General features: G+C 34.5%; 1 protein-coding gene across 2 annotated transcripts in view; it reads right to left on the reverse strand.

The window, feature by feature from the left end:
* Positions 1-2,796: 2,796 nt before the first annotated feature.
* The window catches only part of TMEM65 (transmembrane protein 65), a 66,488-nt gene continuing 45,589 nt past the window's right edge, over positions 2,797-23,695 (reverse strand). Inside the window, exons 4-8 of one of the 2 annotated variants that reach the window (XM_034966564.3) lie at positions 20,171-20,225; positions 18,960-19,002; positions 16,932-17,037; positions 10,812-10,908; positions 2,797-4,292 (exon numbers count right to left, since the gene is read on the reverse strand). In XM_034966564.3, the coding sequence (XP_034822455.1) occupies positions 4,216-4,292; positions 10,812-10,908; positions 16,932-17,037; positions 18,960-19,002; positions 20,171-20,225 (378 nt within the window). In that variant the 3' untranslated portion in view covers positions 2,797-4,215. Of the gene's footprint in view, positions 4,293-8,240; positions 10,909-16,931; positions 17,038-18,959; positions 19,003-20,170; positions 20,226-23,695 lie in introns of those variants that run through there. The other variant, XM_034966566.4, reaches the window with a different exon arrangement.

Consider the following 23,695-nt stretch of genomic DNA (forward strand, 5'->3'; position numbering starts at 1 on the left):
GCCAGTATTTTTCAACGAGAAGCTTCTTGCTGCATTTTGATGCTGCAGCTGAAATTTAGCACAATTGCAAACGTGGAAAGAAGAAAATTATTCAAATTTGGACAAAAAATTGTAAGAAAGGAAAAAACTAAAATAAGTACTGGCAAACCATCTCTGTGGTCTTGTTTAAAAGGGCAAAAGTGCAAAACTTACATGGTTGGTAATTTATAATAGCTTTTGTTCAATCCCAACTTTCCATTTTGTTCAGATTAAAAAAATGAAGTTACTGTGTTTGAAATATTTTCCTATGGTTTGTAATATTTCTGTAAATTTATTGTGGTATTTTAAGGTTTTCCCCCTTTGTTTTCCGTAGTTGTATTTTAAAAGATTCGGCTCTGTAGTATTTCAATCAGTCTGCCGAGAATCCATGTATATATTTGAACTAATATCATCCTTGTAACAGGTACATTTTCAACTTATGTCTTTACTCCATTATACACAGTTTGAGATAAATTTTTGAAATACGAAAAATGTTGGCGCAAGGCCTTTTTATCTCTTTTTAGTTTCTTCCCCCCTGGGCAGAATGTAGATAAGATGGCTGGGACTGAAGCAGCCATTTTAGATCATGAAGTAACGTTGAGAATGACAGCTGTACATGATGAAGCAGAAGGACGAAAAGCTGGACCTCTGACCACCACCTTCCAGAGCATAACCCTTATACCAGCCCTGAACAACATGCCACAGTAATTTTCCATAGGAGATTCATTTCTAATTTCAGTGACTGTTATTTTGGGGTTTTGTTACTTGCAACTAAGCCTCATAAAATTAGGAAAGTTCAGGACAGCAGTTCTCAAAATGTGTTGGTATGGTCTGCGGACTTCTGAATTTTTTAGGGAGTTTGTGAAATCAAAACATTTTCAAAATATACTATGACATTATATGTCTTTTTAACTATGGTGACACATTCACCAATGGCGCAAAAACAATGGTGGGTAAAAGCACCAGCATCTTTGAAATGAGGCACTAGTAGTCATTGTATTCTTCATTGCCATGCACATGTAAGTCGGGGTTGGGGGGAGGGGTGGTTTCCTTCAATGTCCTTAATAAAGCAGTAAAAATTACTTATTTTAAATCTTTACTCTTAAGTCTTTTAAATTTTCTGTATGAAAAAATGAGAACTGTACGTGAAGTACTTCTGAGGATACCAAAATATGATGGTTGTCTTGAGGAAAAGCACTAGTGAGGTTGTTCTGAGTAGTGAGTCTCGAGGCAATTCAGATGTGGGTATTTGACAGACATTTCCTCAAACATGAACAAAGTGAACTGTCACTTCAAGAAAAACTAACAGTATTTGTTGCCAATGATAAATTTTAAGCTTTCAAGTGAAAATTATTTTGGAAAATGTGTATCTGCCATCTGAATGTGATGGCCTCTCAGTATTAAAGAGGCTTTTTAAAATGAGATTGCTGGTCATATTAAACATGATTTTTAAACATTTTATATGGCAAAATATTAACATTTGGAAGATCCGCATAACTCAGTGAATCAATAGTTTCCATGTGCCAAATGCATGATTTCACAAAATTATTCATGGGAAAAAGTTTCACTCAAAGTGCAAGGTAGACCACTGGAGTCTAATGAAATTCAATGCAAAATCTCATTTATGTGGCTTCAGATTCTATGCTGCAAATAACCTTTTAGATACTACCCCTTGTTCAGTATTGGTACAGTGTCCAAGAATAAATCTACAGCCTAGACTATTAAAATATTCCTCCCTTTTACAACTTTATACCTCCATGAGGATGAATTTCTTCATTTACCTCAAACAAAACAACGTATCAAACAGACTGAATGGAGAAACAGGTATGATAATCCAGCTGTCTTCTATTAAGCCAGACATTGAAAAGATCTGCAAAATGTGTATTAACAATGCTGCTCTTCTCACTAAATTATTTTTGAAAAATAATTATCATAAAATGTTGTTAGCATGAAATTGGTTTATTTTAAAATAGATTGGTAAATATTTTTTTAAATTTGTCAGTTTTCATTTCTGATATAGTCAATATAAACCTTCACAAACAAAAGTTACTTGGGGAAAAAAAACAGAACTACCGTCTGATCCAGCAATCCCACCAATGGGTATATACCCAAAGGAAAAGAAATCATTATATCAAAAAGAGACCTACACTTTTATGTCTATTGGAGCACTATTCACAATGGCAAAGATAGGGAATTGACTTAAGTGACCATCAACTGAAGCTGGATAAAGAAAATGTAGTGTGTGTGTGTGTGTGTGTGTGCGTGCACCTGTGTCATCATTTATATATATATAATATATATTTATATATATATGAGACAGTATTCAGCCATAAAAGATAATAAAATCATGCCTTTTGCAGCAATGTGGATGGAGCTGGAGGTCATTATCTTAAGTGAAACGTCTCAGAAACAGAAAGTCAAATACCGTATGTCCACACTTGTAAGTGGGAGCTAAATAAGGTGTACAGAAGGACATAGAGTGTGGAATGATGGACACTGGAGACTTGGAAGGGTGGGATGGTGGGAGGCAGGCATATAAGGGATGAGAAATTACTTAATGAGTACAATGTAGACTAATCAGGTAATGGTTACATTAAAAGCCCAGGCTTCACCACTATGCAATATACTCATGTAACAAAACTGCACTTAAACCCCTTAAATTTATACAAACTTTTTTAAAAGCAAGAAAAAGAAAACACCCTTTGGGGACATCAATATTTTTCCAGAGCATTAAGTTCTTGAGTGTTAAGTTCTTAAATGTTAAGATCTTAAGGCCAAAACGTTTAAAATAATTGATTTATGATATCGAAAGAATTTGAAGTATAACCACAAAACTGTTCTGTTATAAAATATGAGAATAGTAAAAGTATTAAGCCCAGAGTTAGGTAAGCAATGTCACGTTAAGAAGAGAGGGGGCAGGCACATTCTAAAAATTGTACATCAATATACTTAATATTAATCCTCAGGGCAAAAGGTTAGAGAACAGATTCAGCAGAAAGTAAAATAACCATTAGCTCCATTAACCCAACACAAGTTTATTTACTAAGTCAAGTCAAACTGAGGAGTATTTGTTTCTTTGGTAGTTGGTAGACAAAGAATACATATACATATTCTATTTCCCATTAAGCATTTGATCATGTTACAAAACAATAGCCTAGAGAACTATCATTGAAGATTTACCAAATCTGCCTGAAGCAAAATGTGATAAACTGCAGAAATGGTGCAGAATGACACTGGAAGTCACAGACTTGATTCTCAAACACGGGTTTGAACTGCATAGGACCGCTTATATGCATATTTTGATAAATACATTGAAAAATTTTTTGGAAATTTGCAACAATTTAAAAAACTTGCAGATGCACCATGTAGCTTAGAAATACTGAAAAACTAAGAAAAAGGTGTGTCATGAATTCATATAATATATGTAGACACTAGTCTATTTTATCATTTACTACCATAAATATATACAAATCTATTATAAAAAGTTAAAATTGGCCGGGCGCAGTGGCTCACGCCTGTAATCCCAACACTTCAGGAGGCCGAGGCGGGCGGATCACCTGAGGTCAGGAGTTCAAGAGCAGCCTGGCCAACATGGTGAAACCCTGTTTCTCCTAAAAATACAAAAATTAGCTGGGCATGGGGATGCATGCCTGTAATCCCAACTACTTGGGAGGCTGAGGCAGGAGAATCACTTGAACCCGGAAGACAGAGGTTGCAGTGAGCCGGCATGGTGCCACTGCACTCCAGCCTGGACAACAGAGCAAGACTCCATCTCAAAAAAAAAAAAAGTTAAAATTTATCAAAACTTAACGCATACACAGACTATACATCAGAGCCATTTGCAGTTGAGACAAACATAAAGATGCAGTACTAAATTACAACTGGATAAGATTAACTATAGTACATACTGCACTACTACCATAATTTCAGAGCTACCTCCTGTTGCTATTGCTGTGAGCTCAAGTGCTGTATTCACTTAAAACACCATGTGATGTTTATCATCTCCACATGGGCAGTTCATCTCTCCAGTAAATCGTGTATCGTAGTAAAAAGTGATCTCTCATGGTTCTCAGTTATTTTTCATCATGTTTAGTACAACCATAAACCTTGCAATAATACCAAGGGACCCATATGAAGTCCCACTAGTGATGCTGGAAGTGCTCCCAAGGAGCAAAGTCATGACATTACAAGAAAAAGTTAAATTGCTTGACGTGTACTGGTCTGCAGTTGTAGTTGCCCATCCTTCAAGATAAATGAATCCAGCATAAGGACCACTGTTAAAAAAAAATTAAGAAAATTTATGAAGCCATTACTGCATCTATACCAGCAAACCTTACACTTTTTGTGATATACCTTTTTACCTTATATTAAAAATGCAACTTTTATGTGGGTGCAGTATTGCTACAAGAAAGACGTACCTATAGGCTCTAATATGATTGGAGAAAAGGCGGTCATTATATGACAATTTAAAGCAAAAGGAAGGTGAAGGATCTAAATCTAGAGAATTTAATGCCAGCAAAGGATGGCTTGATAATATTAGAAAGAAGTTTGGCTTTAAAAATGTTAAGATAACAGAAGAGGCAGCTTCTGATGACCAAGAGGCAGCAAATGAGTTCCCAGATGCCATTAAGAAAATCATTGAGGAGAAAGCATATCTACCAAAACAGGTTCTTAAGGCATACAGAAGTGCCCTATTATGGAAAAATAATAATATGCCACAAAGAACATTTATTAGTAAAGAAGAGAAGCGAGCACCGGGGTTTAAGGCAGAAAGGGACAGGCTAATGCTATAGGTTTTTGCAAATGCTGTTGGGTTTATGATCAAGACTGCACTTATCTATAAAGCTGTTAACTCCCAAGTCTTGAAGGGAAAAGATAAACACCAGCTGCCAGTCTTCTGGCAGTATAACAAGAAGGCCTGGAAGACAAGAACCATTTTTCTGGATTGGCTCCATTGCTGTTTTGTCTTTGAAGTCAGGAAGTACCTTGCCAGTAAAGGACTGCCTTTTAAAGTTGTTTTGATACTGGACAATGCCCCTGGCCACCCACCCAGAACTCCATGAGTTCAATACTAAAGGCATCGAAGTGATCTATTTGCCCCCAAACGCAATGTCTCTAATTTAGTTTCTAGATCAGGGAGTCATAAGGACCTATAGGCTCATTACAAACAGTACTCTATGCAAAGAACCATCAGTGCCATGCAAGAGAACTCTAACAAAGAGAACATCATCAAAGTCTGGAAGGATTCCACCACTGATGATGCCATTGTTGCTACAGAAGACATGAAAGCCATCAAGCCCAAAACAATAAATTCCTGCTGAGGAAAACAACCAGATGTTGTGTGTGACTTCGCAGAATTTACAACAGAGCCAATCAAGAAAATCATGAAAGAGGTTGTAGATATGTCAAATTAAATAAATAAATAAATGGTGGAGGGTAGAAAGTTTCAAGATCTGAATCCTGGAGTGAATCAAAAGCTAAGTAATTCAAAAGCTTAGCTTTTGGAGATGAGTGCCTCTGAATCAGTGCCACAGAATGAGGAGGAAGACATTTAGAAGCAGTGCCAGAAAACAAATCAACATTAGACAATCTGGTAGAAGTGTTCTGATTATCCAAGACTGATTTTACAACATGAACCCTTCTATCACACAGGCACTAAAACTAAAGCAAATGGTGGAAGAAGGATTAATACCATATATAGAAATATTTTGAGAAATGAAAAAAAGCAAAACATCAGACAGAAGTTACAATGCATTTTCATAATTACACGTAGTGTGCCTGCCTTTCCTGCTTCCCCTTGCACCTCTGCTACCACTAAGAGCAAGACCAATCCTTCCTCTTCCTCCTCCACCTCAGCCTACTCAACATGAAGACAAGGAGGATGAAGACTTTTATCATGATCCACTTAATGAATAGTAAATGTATTTTCTCTTCCTGATGATTTTAATAACATTTTCTTTCTTCTACCTTTATTTTAATACAATAGATGATACATACAACATACAAAATATGTGTTAGTCTACTGTTTATTTATCAGAAAGGCTTCCAGCCAATAGGAGGCTATAAGTAAAGTTTGGAGAGAGTAAAAAGTTGTATTCAGATTTTCAGCAGCACAGGGGGTTGGTGTCCCTAATCCCTGCATTGTTCAAGAGTCAACTGTAAATGATTTGCTGATGGGAATATCTACAGACTTTTTTGAATTCTAGGGTTGCTTCCCCACAGTTCTGTGCCATTTTCACCTACTGCTGTCAGTAAACATGCAAGAAGTATTAATCTTAATATTTAACTGTTACTCTTTAGGCTTAATGCAGTTATTAGTAATATGAAACAAAAAGAAAACATTTTACAATGAATTCCAAAGTGGAACATATTTCACATATCTGAGATTTTCTTAACACTAACTTTCTAGTACCTAGCATGATACTTTCTCTTCACAGAATATCTGTACTGTTTGTGCCTTCGCTTCCTTCAGGTCTTCACTGACCATCTTCACTTATGACCACTGGTACTTTCTATCCTCTTTATCTTGTTTCATTTATCTCTATAGAACTTACCATCTGACATAAACAATATTTAAGTGTATATTTGCAGGTGGGCGCAGGGGCTCACGCCTGTAATCCCAGCACTTTGGGAGGCCGAGACAGGTGGATCACCTGAGGTCAGGAGTCTGAGGCCAGCCTGGCCAACATGGTGAAACCCCGTTTCTACTAAAAATACAAAAAAAATAGGCTCGGTGGCACGTGACTGTAATCCCCACTACTCAGGAGGTCAGGAGTCTGAGGCCAGCCTGGTCAACATGGTGAAACCCCGTTTCTACTAAAAATACAAAAAAATTAGGCTCAGTGGCACGTGACTGTAATCCCAGCTACTCAGGAGGCTGAGGCAGGAGAATCACTTGAACCCAGGAAGCAGAGGTTGCAATGAGCCAAGATCACGCCACTGCACTCCAGCCTGGGTGACATCAAGACTCCATCTCAAAAAAAAAAAAAAAAAACTATATTTGCTTTTCTGTGTTCTCTTCCCCTACTACTACCCACCCCAAAAGAATAAGCTTCATGAGGGTACAGATGTTCTGGTTGTTCACTCAGTGCCTTGAACATCCTAGCACATAGTATGTAATAAAGAACACAAGATTTCTTAAATGAATCTTGGATTGTAAGCACAATATTCTTAAATTATAGATAAGAAAATGACTCCATGAATCTGGAGGTAAAAAGGAACCTAGGCAGAGAGCAGACATTGCAAAGCCCATGCAACTGATGTCCCTACTGCCTAGCAGTTAAGAAGATAGGCTTCATACTTGGACAAAATAGGATTCCAGTCCACTTATTCGTAGTTGCAAACTAACCTCTTCATGCCTCAATTTAGCTATGAGAAAATAGAGATGATAATGATAATAGCCCCAACTTAAATGTTGTCATTAAGGTGATTAAATGCAATAATGTGTGTAAATTACTAGTGCATAAAGGAACAAATAAGTGTTTAATAAAAGGGAACTATTATTATTACTACTACTACTATCATCATCATCATCTCAGTCAGGATCCAAAGCCAATTTTTTAGTATTTCCCAAATAATTTATGGTAAGATAGGCTAACTAGTTTCTAAGTCCAGACAACTGAGGAAAAAAAGCAGATTAGAGAGATAAAAGTTGCCAGAAGCAAGATCAGAAAAAAAAATGAAAACTATAAAAACTAGATTCTCAAGGTACTGCATTATCACACAATAATAATATACATAAAGATAATGCTTAGCCACTAAGAAAAAGGTTATATTATATTTAATATACTGTCTTAAGATGTCGAGAAAATATAATTCTAAAATTAGAAAGATTTACTTCAAAATGGCTCATACAAACTTTTGGTATAAAAGATAAACTTCCATTACCTTCAAAATTTATGTTCTAGAGAAAAAGAATAAAGTAAATGAGACTATTACATAAACAGCTTGGATATCTCTGCTGTAAATACCCATCAGTGTGACTTATGTGAGTCTATCTAAAGCTTTTCTATGGGCTCACTCTTCACTCATACACTGATGTTGTATCTCAGGTGCAGATTCCAGGGAGGTGGTAAATTGTTCCATTCACTATCTCAGTGACATTGCTGCCACCTTGTAACAAATCCGTATTCATTAATCCTGTTTGCTTTAGTAACAGAATATACCAAGGCTCTCTGAGATTAGTAAGAAATCAAATTTCAAAATCAAAACCACATTCCAAATTTCTTAAAAGATACTTTTTTTGTTCAATTCCTTTGTAAAAACATTGGTCACCATTTAACATACATGGCAACAAAATGCACCCAATTTACATGCATCAACAAGTTAATAAATCATAATACATGGACAACACAAATTTAAACAAACAGTACTAAAGTAGCTCATGTTGCATTTAACTATGGTTCTTGTGCTCCTAATAGAGAAGTAGCTAATATGAGAAACAAACAGTTCCAGTTTCAACCTAAATTAAAGTTATTTGTGGCAAGTAGTAACATGAAACAATGATCATATGAAGTCATTATCTTAAAAAGAACCATTCTTCAGAAATCATTTTGTGCAAAGCACCATACTAGGGTAGACTATGATCTTAAACATATACCTTCAGTTAAAGACAAATGGTCTCCATTTTTTGAAAATTACCTGAATGATTCAAATTTTTATTATGCCCATAAATTAAAATTATCTTTCAATGTGAAGGTTATATATTTTGACACCTTAAATAATTCTGAAGATGTTCAGTTAAACCAGTAATTCCCTGGGACTGGATTACTTTCAAGAGCAAGAAGAAAAAACAATAATCAAAAGCCCTTTCTAAAGTCACAGGCAAGGTTTCTGATACGGGATTTAATTAATAAGAAGTTAAGCACCACAGTAAAATACATTTTTAGAAAACAGAATGGACTGCCATCAATACACAAGTTAGGGACAAAAGAAAGCACTTACACTTTACCCCACCCTTCCCCCCCAAAAAATTTAGCACTCTAATCCTATCAATCAGAAATTTTACAAAGGATTTTTTGTGTGGTTATCTGTGTGTGGTTATTATATGGAAGATACAAACCGAAATTCTATTTAAGATCTCAAGTTCTAGAATCATGATTTGATTCAGTAAGAATGTCACATTATTTGTGCATGTTATATATTTATTTTTAGATTATATGCTATATTTTTATGCTTTCTCTCCTCAAAGTCTATGATTAAAGGATGGCACTTATTCATTCTGAAGCGCATGAGAGAATTTATGACAAACTGCCTTGTGAAAAAATATCTACTCTGAAGAGTTCAAAGTAATTATGTATAAATAAAACCTTAAAATAAACTGCTGTAAAACCTCTGCATCTATTTAGCAACACAAATAACTTCAAAAGCCAAAATATTATTTTAAGTTTCTCTCCTCCATGATGTGTTTAATTACGCTGTTACAAGTAAGACTAATTTTTTAGCATGTGTAACAGACCACATGCTAAAAAAGTTTAAGGGTTCAGAAAACTAAAATTTATAATTCTTACATGGTTATACTTAAGCCAGAAGTACAAGACTAGAAATAAGTAACTTCAACCTAAAATATGCTTTAAATACCACAAAAGAAGAAAAAAGAAAAACAAAGGGAAAAAGGATTTCTCCTCATGTAATTTTTGAGTAGACTATGTAGCAAAAAAGCAAAATATTAAATATCTAGTTTTCACTTCAACAGAAATTATTCATAAATAAAATTCACTAAATAAGATATAATGAGATTAGGAGTATGAATATGGGGTATTCAGACTTATTCCATTCAGATGAGAAGATGACATCTTTGGAGGGGGAAAAAAAAACCTTACCAAATAATATAAATTGTATCTCATTAATCTTTCAAACATCACTTCAACTTCATCATTTATACCATAAACCTTCTTGACAGTTCCTATTTTCTACCTTTTTTTAAAAAAAGCTTTAGTCTCTTAATTTCCAAGCATCATGTTAAATCCCTTAGTTCAATCTAATTCCACAATCCCCATTTCAAAGACTCTAAAATAATCATTTGCTTCCCCTCAAAAGTCAGAATCCACCATGTAATTATTCAAAACTGGGAAACTAAAAGGTTAAAAAAAATCAACTAAAAATTGTACGCTTGTTAGCATACACGGTTTCATGTAGCAGGGAGACCACATAATTGCTCTTTGTGATTAACCCTCTGGCCCTTAAAATAGTAAAGTCAGAAAATTAAAATAAGTAATATATACTTAAAATACTTAAAACCTGTATCTATATCCATTTTCAATAGATGTGAGAGTTAAGAAAATGACTGAAATTATATTATTATAAATGTTTACTGCATAACAGTACAAAATTGATGTTCCCAAAAAGAGGGTAAAAAAATCTTTAACTGACATTAAACATCTTAAGTAATTCGGAAAAATCCCAAGGTTGAAATGTAACTATCAGGGAACAACGAAAAATGCTTTCATGCATGTACACATGTTAAGTAACAAATAAGCAAACCCCAAGTCAATACAGTACATCAATGACACTTAAATAACATTATGAATATAAAAAGAAAGGATAAAATGTTGACTGCTATTGATGAAAAAGCATTTCAACAATTTACACAAAATGATACTAAACAGCTTTTTAAAAAAGATGTCCTAAGAAGATCAAGCCACAATAAGTTAGTGTTTTCCATAATACATGCTAAATTATTTGATCCCATATCTATACTGTTACTGTCTTAATTCCTAAATGTTGTGACAGCATATTTAATTACTGAGGTACATTAGTTTACATCTTTTTATAGGTATTCTAAGAGGATTAACTTTTCGTTTCCAGTTTTTCATCTTCTTCACCTCCTCCAAAGAAAATTAAAGGAAACATTCCTAGAATGCAGCCAATAGTCACCCCAACAGCTTTACCCTAAGGAAACAAAAGAGAACATTTTTAAAGTTACTTTATCTCTGATAACAAGAAGGCAGGAAAAAAATCTCACCAGCTCTTCTCAATATATTTGGATTTGCTACCCTTCATATATATTCCTCTTCAATATTTATCCCTGTGTATACCTAATTATATGTAGATATAATCATTATGTAAACATAGCTTTGTTTTCTTCCTCAATCCATACCCCTGCATAGCCACACATTTTCTCACAAACTCTTTTCCAAACTGCTACACAAACTTAAAGACTTCTAAGTTCAACTGAATTGACGGGTCTATATTCTACTTAAATCTCTCTTTACCACAATAGCCACTGCTACTTCTTCAACATTATAAGTGAAATAACAATAAGCATTTCCATGTATATTTCTTCCCCAATGATTTGTTTAAAAATCAAACGGTATTAATATTTGTGCATCTTCATGAAGCATTCATCCTTGACAACGCTGCACATACTTACATACCAATTTCAGTATACATAAATGTAGACACACATACCAATTATCCTGCAACTTCACCTACATTATAAAAATTTTATTTCATTTTTATTTATTTTATTTGTTTTAGAGACAGGGTCTCCCTTTGTCACCTAGGCTGGAATGCAGTGGCATGATCATAACCCACTGCAGCCTTGGCTCAAGCCATCTTCCTGATCTCTTCCCGAACTCTTTGGCTCAAGCTAGCCTCCTGACTCAGTCTCCCCAGTAACTAGAACTACAGACACATGCCACTATGCCTAGATAATTTTGTTACTTTTATTATTACTTTTTTTGTAGAGCCAGGGTCTCCCTATGTTGCCCAGGCTGATCTTGAACTCCTGGCTTCAAGAAATCCTCCCACCTTGGCCTCCCAAATGAGATTACAGGCTCTGGGAGCCACCACACCCAGATCATTATAAAAATTTAAAATTGTTATTTTTGTAAATGGTTTTCAAAATTTGCATTCCTATGATGACTATCAAGTTTATATACTTTTCAATTAAGTTTCATTTCCTCATACAAATATTTATTGAGAAGCTACTATGTGTCAAACTCTGTACTGGGTGTACCATGGAGATGGACTAATCTTATGCAGTCTGTCTCTCTCCTCCAGGAACTTCTAGTTAGGTACACAGGGAAAGACAAAATAAGTTCTATCAAACATTAAAGATACTATGATAGCTACATAATCTTTAGTCTTGAATGAAATGTTTTCTCTTATACATTGTCTATTTAGCTATCATATCCTACAGTTTTTTGTTTTTTTTTTGAGACGGAGTCTTGCTCTGTGGCCCAGGTTGGAGTGCAGTGGTGTGATCTCGGCTCACTGCAAGCTCCGTCTCCTGGGTTCATGCCATTCTCCTTCCTCAGCCTCCTGAGTAGCTGGGACCACAGGTGCCCGCCACCACGCCCGGCTAATTTTTTGTATTTTTAGTAGAGCCGGGGTTTCACTGTATTAGCCAGAATGGTCTCGATCTCCTGACCTCATGATCCACCCGCCTCAGCCTCCCAAAGTGCTGGAATTACAGGTGTGAGCCACCGCGCCCAGCCCACATCCTACAGTTTTTCTAACACATTTAATAGTAGACATTAATATTTTGACAATAGCTTGCATAAAAATTTTTCAACTCTGTTATTTTGAGGCTTTTGGTGGTGGTAGTGGTATTAGTAGTATGACCACTGCTTGATATTAATAGTCAAAACTTATTTTCGTTATGCCAAAACTTTAAAAGGTATCATTCATGCAGAGTTTTAACAAGCAGAAATTTTCTTCATTCCACATGCTGATAAAGTTAATCCTAGCTTCTTGTTTTTTGACTTTAACATATTTACTCATTTGAATATATGCATAGAGAAATCATTATATTCTATTTCAGACTCCTGACTTTCCCATATACAGAAAATAACCATTGCCAATAGGCCCCACTTTCACTTCCCACCCATTCTGTTAAATTCCTCTTGCAACCAAGGCTTTCCTTGCCCCTCACTTTAGGAATACCAGTCAGTGATTTCTGACCCAATTATCTCAAGAGATATAATGTCAATAGGGTGGAGAGGAGGAAAAAAAGTGATATACTTTTCTCACTCCCTGATCCAGGACCTGAAACAAATTTTTCCATTGTGAAAACATTTATTTATACATTATCATTATGTCTTACAATACTCTAGGCCCCATAGTTAACTACACTGGGGCTAATTGTAGAACTTGAGTCCCATCTGTAATACTGTTTTATAAGAAAATATTTTTTGAATTTCAAACAACCAAATTACAAGTGAGGTTTTAAAATACACCTGTGTCAACTGGAACCTGCATGTGTATCTGTATTTATTCTATCACGGGTAAATTTCAGAGTTAGCTTTTGTCATGAGTAGATGGGTGGTCACTAACTTCAAATACTTCAGGCTGTATAGAATCAAAATGTTATGTTACAGAGTAGAAGATTTGATTCTAAAAACAAGCAGAGTCAACAACTAAGGAACAGAATCACTGTTGCCATAAACCAGTGAGGGGTTTATCACAATACACACGCAGACACACATACACTCAATATATTAATACTAGTTTAGTAATCTGATGCTTTTGTCATAGAGAAGAGAAAATGAACCTGCTTTTAATACAGAAAGAAAACAATTATTATGCCCCAGGAAAATAAACTTCTGATCCCAACTTTAATGCTAAAATTTTTAAGACAAATTGCTAGAATGTTAGAGTATCCTTATTCCCTCAAAACTCCAGCTGGTATCAGGGGCTAGTCTCACTTTACTTACAAATTGTAAGATATGGACACATGTAAACTAAAAGGAAAAGCCCAAAATTAACATTCTACTTTCTTAAAAGACTTTTCAACCTTTATAAAGTAAAAATTACAACAAGCAAATAGGTCCTCATTTTGTTTCTCCACACTCTTCCTACATTTTGATTGAAAAGCAAACACTTCCCTGGTATAGTTGTGATCCTTCTACTACTCATATTTTAAAGGGTAGTAATTATTGCAGATTTAAAGTGATTTAAAGTGATTAGTGATGAATTTAACTCTATATTACCTATGTGTATGTTTTTGTACTCTGTATGAATATTTTGCAGGTAAAAATTATTTACTTCCAAAACATTTAATATCTTCATTAAAATAAATTCCATCTAACTTAACATTAATTTTATATTTTATTTCTTCTTCTTCTTCACCTCCCGTTAGTGTTTCAATTCATTGTCATTTGATTTTTCTTCTTCCATCAGTCCACAGAAATTGCTCAGAAATGATTATCAATGAGCAACTACATACCAAATCCAAAAACAAAAAACAAAAAAAAAATTTCAGAAATTTTACTTGATTTCTTTATATCAAGAGGAATTGGTTATCATTCATTACTTCTTAAAACTTCTTCCTTGAAAGCTCCCATAAGACTATGAGCTCTTAGGTATTTTCTAGGGTTCTTTAATTCTGCACATTTTCTCTGGAACAACAGTTCTCAAATTTTAATGTACAACAGAATTAAAACACAAATTGCTGGGTTCCATCTCCAGAATTTTTCATTTTGTGAATCTGTAGCAGGCACATTTTAAGGTGGCCTCCATGATACCTTCCTTCTGGTATTTAAGTCTTTGCATAATCTCCTCCCCTTGAGCATAGGTAGGATGTTCTAACTTGCTTTGAGTAATAGGAAAGGTCATGGGGTGTTACTCCTGTGATTGTATTACATTACATAAGGCTCCATCTTGCCATCCTGCCAGCAGACTCATTCTCTTTCTCCCTTGCTGGCTCTGAAGATGCAGGCTGCCATGTTGTGAGAGGGTCTACTGAGAGGGCCATATGGCAAAGAACTGCAGGTGACCCGTAGATCGGGGTGTCCAATCTTTTGGCTTCCCTGGGCCACATTGGAAGAAGAATAATTTTCTTGGGCCACACATAAAATACACTAACACTAACGATAGCTGATAAGCTTAAAAAAAAATCACAGAAAAAATCTCATAATGTTTTAAGAAAGTTTACCAATTTGTGGTAAACTTTTGGATTACCAAAAGCGGGTTGCACAAGCTTGCTCTAGATGGAGGGAGGCCTCCAGGACATGAGAGTGCAACAGCAAGCCAGAGGTTAGGTCCCTCACAGCCACAAAAAAATTAATTTTGCCAAAGACCTGGGTGAGCCTGGAAGTGGATTCATCACCAATTGAGCTTCTAGACAGGAACCAAGTCCTAGCTGGACATGATTGCAGCCTTCCAGAGGACCCATTTAAGCTATTCCTGATCTGACCCACAGAAAATGAGAGATAACAAATATATGTTGTTTTAAGCTGCTGAATTTGCATGTTTTTTGTTTTTTGTTTTTTTTTTGAGATGGAGTCTCACTCTGTCACCCAGGCTGGAGTGCAATGGCTTGATCTCGGCTCACTGCAACCTCTGCCTCCCAAGTTCAAGCAATTCTCCTGCCTCCGCCTCCTGAGTAAGCTGGGATTACAGGCGCCTGCCACCACGCCCAGCTAATTTTTGTATTTTCAATAGAGACAGGGTTTCACCATGTTGATCAGACTGGTCTCAAACTCCTGACCTCAGGTGATCCACCCGCCTCGGCCTCCCAAAGTGCTGGGATTACAAGCATGAGCCACCCCATCCAGCTGCAATAATTTACACAATAATAGATAGGTCTAAGATGAAGACTGAGTGTTTGCATTTCTAAGAAGTTACCAGGTAATGTTGATCCTGCTGATGCTGGCACCACATTTTGAGAACCACTCTCCTATGAAATCTCATCTTCTCCCATGGTTTGAACAATCACCTACCTTTTCAGTGAGGCCTACAGTGACTCTCCTATTGAATATTGCAGTCTGCTTCCATCCTAGCACTCCTAGCCTCTTCTACCTCGCTCTGTTTTCCGTTTTTATTCTCATAACACATATAAACTTCTAATATGCTAAATATTTTTATTTATCAGATTGTTTATTGTCTGTCTCCCCACTGCTTGAATGTAAGATCTATCAGAAATAAGATCTTATTTTGTTAACCAATGTATTCAAAACTCCTGTATCTCTACTTGGCATATAATACGTAAACAATAAGTATTTGTTGAATGAAGGAGTGACAATACCCATTATCACTACCTCTGACCTATCTAACTCTTGACTTTAACCTAAATGCCTACTAGGTGTCACCACTCAAATGTCCTACTAGTATCTCAAATTCAATGCGTCCAAAATAGAACTCATTATCTTCCCTTACAAGCTTATTCCTCCTCCTTGTTTTCTTGATTTTATTGATGGCATCATGATCCATCCAGTTTACTTCTTACTTAAAACTCCCCTGGCTCTCCATCACTTAGGTAAGAGGCTCAAGCTCCTTAGCATTCACATACAATAGCTTTCCTGTCTGATCCCTGCTTACTTCTCCAATGTTGTCTTCTGCTGCTGCTTATACCTACAGCTACTATATATTATATTCCTAAAATCGGTTCTTGTATTTACCTAAATATACCCTTTTTTTTATCATCCTCTTCTAATTGCTAGTCAGTATGCTTGGAACTCCTCTTATTCATCTAGTAAATGTCTCATCAATAATTCAAAAATCGGCTTAGATCTAATAATAACCAAGAAATCTCCCCACCAAAAGAAGTTACTCCCCACAGTGTTAATTCCCTTACCTGTATCATGGTTACATCTTGTACATAATTCATGACTGCATATGTCATACTAAATTATAATTTGTTTATATGTTTGCTTTTCCACCTAAACAAGTTCCTCAAGGATAACCACAGTTTATTATTCGTTTTATGTTCTTTAGACCCCAACCTATAAGAGACACTCCCTAATACTAAGTGAATTGCAAAATATTTTTTAAAAATTAAGTATACCTACAAAAAATAAGGAGTTAATAACACAAATTACTGTTCTCCTGAAAACTGCCAAGGTCTGGACAATTTTTGTTAAAAACCCCATTCAAACCAATTTTAGTCTCAAATTTCTCAAGGGCCTGAACTATACAGAATCTTGCTCTGGCTACCCAACTCATTATCATAAACCATGCAAATTACTTACCAAATGTGTACTAAGACGTGTTTGCCACATGTCAACTTGCTTTGGTGTGAGATCAGGAATTGACAGGCCTAACCTGGAAGCCAATGCTTCAACGTAGCCTGCAAGTCTTTGAAGAAACAAGACAATGTGATATATAGGTTATGTTTCAATAAAGCCTTTACAAAAGCAAACAAAACAAAACAAAGACATGAGGACAAAATATAGGTTTTTAAAAAGACATGCAAATGTCCTCATATAGTAAACTAATTACTACAAGGAGAAACAAGATAATTTTACATTTGCACTTGTACTCTAGAAATGACATAAACATTCTTTAGAACTTTTAATTTTTATTGCATATAAATATATTGTTTAAAAATATTTTCTTATTAACATATTTAACACAAAGGAAAATTAATGACAGAGCAAGTATTCTCTGTTATTATTTTTAAAAACAATTCAAGGTATGTAACAATTTGTACAGATAATTAGAATTTCTGCAATTATTCCAAACTCAAAGCAAAGCACTTTAACATATGATACAAATTAGTAACTTATCAGACAGCAAAAGTTTCCAAAATTCCTCAGATTGGTAAACTAACAAAAACACCTTAGAACTTGCAGGCCAATCTCAAGTATTTTATCAATTCTAAGTTGCCATAATTTATTGGATACATCCTTACTTTATGAACTGTAAGAAAGAAAAAATATTGCTAATTAAACTATGTATACTACCAACAATAAGATGGATCCTGATATCAGATACGTTAAAATGCATCTGAGAATGCCTAAAATGTGGTATTTGTTATTGAATGATACCCCCCAAAAGAGAGAAGAGAAATAGTTTTTAAATACAAAGACTTCCAGAAAAATCTTCATCTCTAAACAAAAATAATTGTTTTATGATGCAATATATAGCTAAATGGCTTTAAAATCTCTTAGATCATTTGGTTCTATTAAATATATCAGAAAGCTATACAATGACTGTAATATTCTCATTATTTACTTTAATGTTGGAAACTGGGAATAGAATGTTTAAGAGATGATATCATGATACATTTATGCCAGGAATTCGAAGAATATAAAATTCTTGCCATGGTCCTAAAACAAAGAAACTTTGTTTTTAACTGTGGCTTTGGCCCCAAACTCCAGTGCAGAAGTCTAATATAAAAGGTTAAGGTTAGATCACTTAAAAAGCTGCTTTGCCTAGATTATAGGGCTAAGTAAACTTCTAAGAAAAAATTCAAATCTGAAATTGTAACACTCAAATGAGTCAAGGAAAGAAGAGACAAAATCAAAGACAGAGCAAGAGAGAGCATATTTATCATAATAATGTCCACTTAGTCTAATTTATACTCCCCCAGGCTTCCCCAAGCTCAGGAAGCAACTCAGGCCATCTGCTACTTGGAACAAGAATGTAAAGAGAGAGAGAAAGCTGGCCTTTTCTAAATAGATGTCCTTAGTTTGTTTCATTATTCCTGCCACATAAAGTAAAGAGAGCAAAAAACAGCCAAACCCATATATGCTTTGGCCATTATTTCCTTTGAAAGTTCCCCCCTCTAGAAAACATGTCTAGTCAGTATCCTCAAATTCGAGCCATATCCCTTCTCTTTGGGTTTTCTGGGAGTAGGGTGAGGTGGAATAATGAGAGAGGTTTTTCCTTTTACTCCTGTCTTACCCTTGGAGATGTCTATGAAATACATATAAATACTTCAGTAAACACAAATTCCATTTTTCTTACATTATGGTAAATTTAGAATAAACTTTTGCATACATCAGAACCACTCATGAAAATTACTAAACACAACTGCCAGGGCTCCCTCTCCAGAGACACTAATAATGTATAACTGGGATATCACCCAGGCATCTATATTTGATGGATACCAAAGATTTAGTACTATTAGTTTAGAAAAAGTAAATTTGAAATTTTAATTCTAGAAAACAAAGAAAAATGAAATATTCTTTTGTTTTGCTTCTCAATTAAAGAAGAGTGGGGAACAGAAAGACAGCAAGTACAGAATATACAAATGAATAAGTGAATGAACCTACCCAAGTCCAGCTAGATCTGACACAAGATTTCCCAAAGCAGCAGCTAAAAATTTGAAAAATAAATAATTGTTACATAAAAGAATAATAATTATAATATATCACTATGTAATCAATAAAGCACTGATCTTGGAAGAGTTCTCATATTTCTCAAACTACAGCAACTATATCCAAAATAACTCATTGGACAGCTCTTACTCTCAAGGTTTTGAAATAGAACACAATTTTGAAATTATGCTATTCTACCTCCATTAAGTAGTAGGTTTTTTTCTGTTATGGCAGCCAATTTCCATTTTGGTTTCAATATTAATTGTAGAATATTTTGTAGTATCTTTCATATAATATTTAAAGGAATTGGTAAAGTTGCATGTACAGCTATGAAATTCAAGAAAGTCAAGGAGAAAAATATGTTTATTTCATTAACTCATTTACCTAATGCTTTCTACAATAAATACAACAAAGAACTCTTCCCAAATTTTACCTCTATGAAGAATAAAGTGGTAAATGGGACAGAGGAGACAGATGTTTAATCCTGTATTTCCTTCTTTGATTTTTCTACCCAACTCAAGAAAAAAAAGTTCTACCCAACTCAAAAATAAATAAATAAAAAATAAATAATAGGCTGGGCGTGGTGGCTCACATCTGTAATCCTAGCACTTTGGGAGGCCAAGGCGGGCAGATCACGAGGTCAGGCATTCAAGACCATCCTGGCCAACATGGTGAAACCCCGTCTCTACTAAAAATACAAAAATTAGCCAGGCATGATGGCAGGCGCCAGTAGTCCCAGCTACTCATGAGGCTGAGATAGGAGAATCCCTTGAACCTGGAGGTGGAGGTTGCAGTGAGCTTGAGATTGCACCACTGAACTGCAGCCTGGGTGACAGAGTGAGACCCCATCTCTAAATAAATAAATAAATAAAAGAGACCAAGGGTAGAAATGTTTAGGGGTAACACTGAATTGCCAGAAAATCTTGTCTTAACGAAATCAATATAGCAGAGTATTGTTATCCAATAACTAATAATATAAAGTACCTAAAATTTTCAGAAAAAGTGCTACATGTACAAAACTAAGAATCAGAAGAATAGGATGAAGAAAATTAACAGATATCTCAATGAGTAAACTCATTCAAATAAATTACCCTCCTCTAAACCTAATCTACTGAAATGTTTTATAAATGTACAATGAAATAATAACATTTACTACTGTTAAATACCTGCCATAGTTGAAATTCCCAAAATAATTCCAATAGACATTTCAATATGGGTTCCCTGAAATATGATAAAAAATTAATCTTAAAAATTAAAGCTGAAAGTGACTATAAAAGAATAGCAAAGCATTAATAAAAACAGATACAATAGTTAAATCAACATATTAGTGCTGCAAAATTACATACATCATATATGCACATATAATATAGTAATTCATTAAATTATTAAATATATGCATTCATACAGAAATAACATCAATAACATTTTATTCACTCAAATTAGGCTTATAAAAATAAAATTAGCAACACATGTAGAAATATAGTTCATCATTAAAAATCTAGAATTTCTATTTTTCTACCACAGAGAAAAATGCTTTAAAGCTCTTTGAAAACAAGACTGACTCACACTGATTTTAAATTCTGAACTATACATCTATACTATTGTTATTTACTCTATCAAAAGATTAAAAGGAGACTAAACCAGTTTCTAGGGAAATTGGGGTTTATAAAATTATCCTTATAACACTTAGCTCTTTAACCATTAAGTAGTGAAACTATACATTCAATTTATAAGCAGCAACGGCATTTAGTACAATAGATCTACACTCAAAACAAAGCCCCATCGTATCGCCACTGAATTTAATGACAGAGTTTAAGACTTTCTATATGTATATCATCATTCCTCTGAAGAAAAGAGGGGCTCATATTTTACTTTCATTTTAAAGAGGAGGAACTGAAGTGAAGACAATTAAACTATTCTAACAGAATAAAGAAGAAATCCTAGGATCTATTGTGCTAATTCAATTATAATCCCTGAGCAATGCTGCCATTAGAAGACTTAATTTTCAAGAGTTCTCTTGAATACTGATGCTTGAACATTTCTAAAAAATGTTTCAAATCTCAGTGATATTTGTGGAGGGAAAAAAACGCCCTGTATTTTATGTAGAAATAATGCATTACTCATCAATTATTTACAGAACTGAAAAGAGTTTTCCTCAAGTTTCCTTCCCCTAGAGCTTTTGGCTGCATCACTTTAAGATATAATTCTTGCCGAATATGGACCCAACAGTCTGATGCATTGAAGTTCAAAAGTCTTTTGTCCTGATGCACAAAGTTCAAATGACAAGGTTGTAAATATACCCCAAGAAACAGATTTCTGAAGAAGAAATAAAGAGGAAGAAAAGGTAAAAACAGGCAGAGAAAAAGAATAAACATACGTATCATCATATCTGAATGCAAAAAAACTGGAGCACCAATATAGAAGAGAGGCACCTGATAACAACAGTCTAATAAATATGGCATCTTTAACAGCAATGAATCGCTGGCAGTGGCCAAAGAAGAATCTCTTGCAATACATACATTTAAAAAATAGTTAAGTGCTTAATCATTTGGTTGAATGTAACACAGCTGAAGGTCCTTCTAACAGCAGGAAAAGCCCCATATAAAGTCAAAGATGGTTTGGGGGCAATGGACTATCCACTTCTTTACTGTGTCCCATAGTTACATCAAATTTTGTGTTAATAGGTGAGGTAGAAATTATAAATAAACCGAATACTAATAGTTGTCTTAAAGTTATACCTGGTTCATTATCCTTAATACAATTAATCTACTCTAGAATTCTAATAAATTCTATCCAATTAAACTGTAAGTAAAGTAACCCAAAACTAACCCTAAAATATAAGTTATAAAAAGCAATCCAATAATATAAAAATATTTTTTAAACTATGAAACAAAAGGCTTAATATGAACACCAACCAATATAAAGGCCAAATCTATTACAAGAGGTTACACACCTCTTTGTTTTCGTTTGAATTTGTTTTTACGACTACAACTAGGGTGGGAAAGTACACCTAACAGGAAGGAGGAAAACATCAAATGTCTATGGTACAAAAAAAAAGAAGAATCAACTATCTCCTCAACTTACTATCTTAAAACAGTCATAGCTGTCCCACAATGAGAGGGGTTGATCAGTATTTTTTTAATTAAAAGATGAAAAACATTCTTAAGATAATAATCACTTATTTCCCCTTTCATAGATTCTACAGTTACATTATTTATATGTTTTAGTCTCAGCATTCTATATTACGAAGCCTCACTGGAAAATTTTATTGTCTCTGAATTAGTTTGCAACTATCACAGGATAATATTTTTGCCACACCTACTACTCTTAACCAGGTACTGAAGTCAGTGGCTTAAACATTTATTTCAGTATTATTTAAATAAAAACTGATTTTCTGTGTTCTGGATGTGCTGGGGAAAAAAATAAGAAAAAATAAACAAAATGGCCCATAAGCCCCTGAAACTGTATTTCAATAGAAACAGAATAACAGGTATTACTAATTTGGAGTCAGCCATCTCAGGCCTGGAAAAATAGTGCACTCTTAGTTATACTAACAATGAGGCACAGACCTGGGGAACACCAAATAGTGAACTACAAATTACTACAATAATTTGACTCTAGAATGTGGGTGTTTGGTTTGGTAGCTGATCCCCATCAATCTGGACATAAGGCTAGACTATATAGCAAACAAAACCATTCTTGAATAAACGATGTTTACATAAATTTTATAATCTATACAACGTAAATTACTTTTAAAATTCCTACTTTGAAACCAAATCTATTTATGTCCATTTGTAGTACACGTGATCTCCAAAACACCAAAAAGAAAACCTGCATCTCTCATGTATATTTTCCTCACATTCAACAATCCTAAGGTCATTCCACTTTTTCAGTAGTCTCCTACACTTTAGCTATCATTTACAAAATGTTTTTAAAAGTTAGAGTCAGTGAAACTGAAAACGAACTCTCTAAGTCCTAACTGAGAAAAGTTTCTAGTTATGAAGCACTTCGATTTTCTCAAACGAGTTTAAATAAAGACCCCACCTGGGAACTCATAAACTGGTATTCAAAGTACATGATATTTTTTTCTCCTCCCACTAAATGTACTGAAGATCTATTACCTTCAATCTAATGCTAATATCTGAAAAGAATGACTTCACATAAGGTATTCTAAAAATATGTATTGAAAGTTGATAATTGCCATAATAACTGGACTGTGATCAATCTATTTTACTTGGACAAAATAAGAGAAGTGAATAGTTTTTTGACTGATTATGGCATTTTCATAATATGTATATAAGAATAAAACTGGCCAATTTATGTATCTGTGAATGTGAGAAACTTATTCAACTATTTAGAACCACACTGCCTTCTCGGAAACTACTAAAATCTGAGTTGGCTAGATTATTTAAACAATTAATGTAAATCAAATCTAATTGTAATGAAAACCCCATTATGATAAATTCATAAGCTGTAGCTAACACTTGGTATGTTCTTGAAAACAGACAGAGCACTGGGCAGTTTTTGAAGACTTGCATTTTAATTATGGATCTACTTCTGACTTTAGAATATGAACCTAATATTGGTATCCATTAACAGGCCTTATATAGTAGTAAGAAAGGTAAGTCAGCCATCTCTGAGCTTAAACAGGTTTAAGGAGCACCCTTACATTAAAATACCACAACAAAGGG

Source organism: Pan paniscus, chromosome 7 (genome assembly GCF_029289425.2).
Source record: "Pan paniscus chromosome 7, NHGRI_mPanPan1-v2.0_pri, whole genome shotgun sequence".
NCBI lineage: Eukaryota > Metazoa > Chordata > Mammalia > Primates > Hominidae > Pan > Pan paniscus.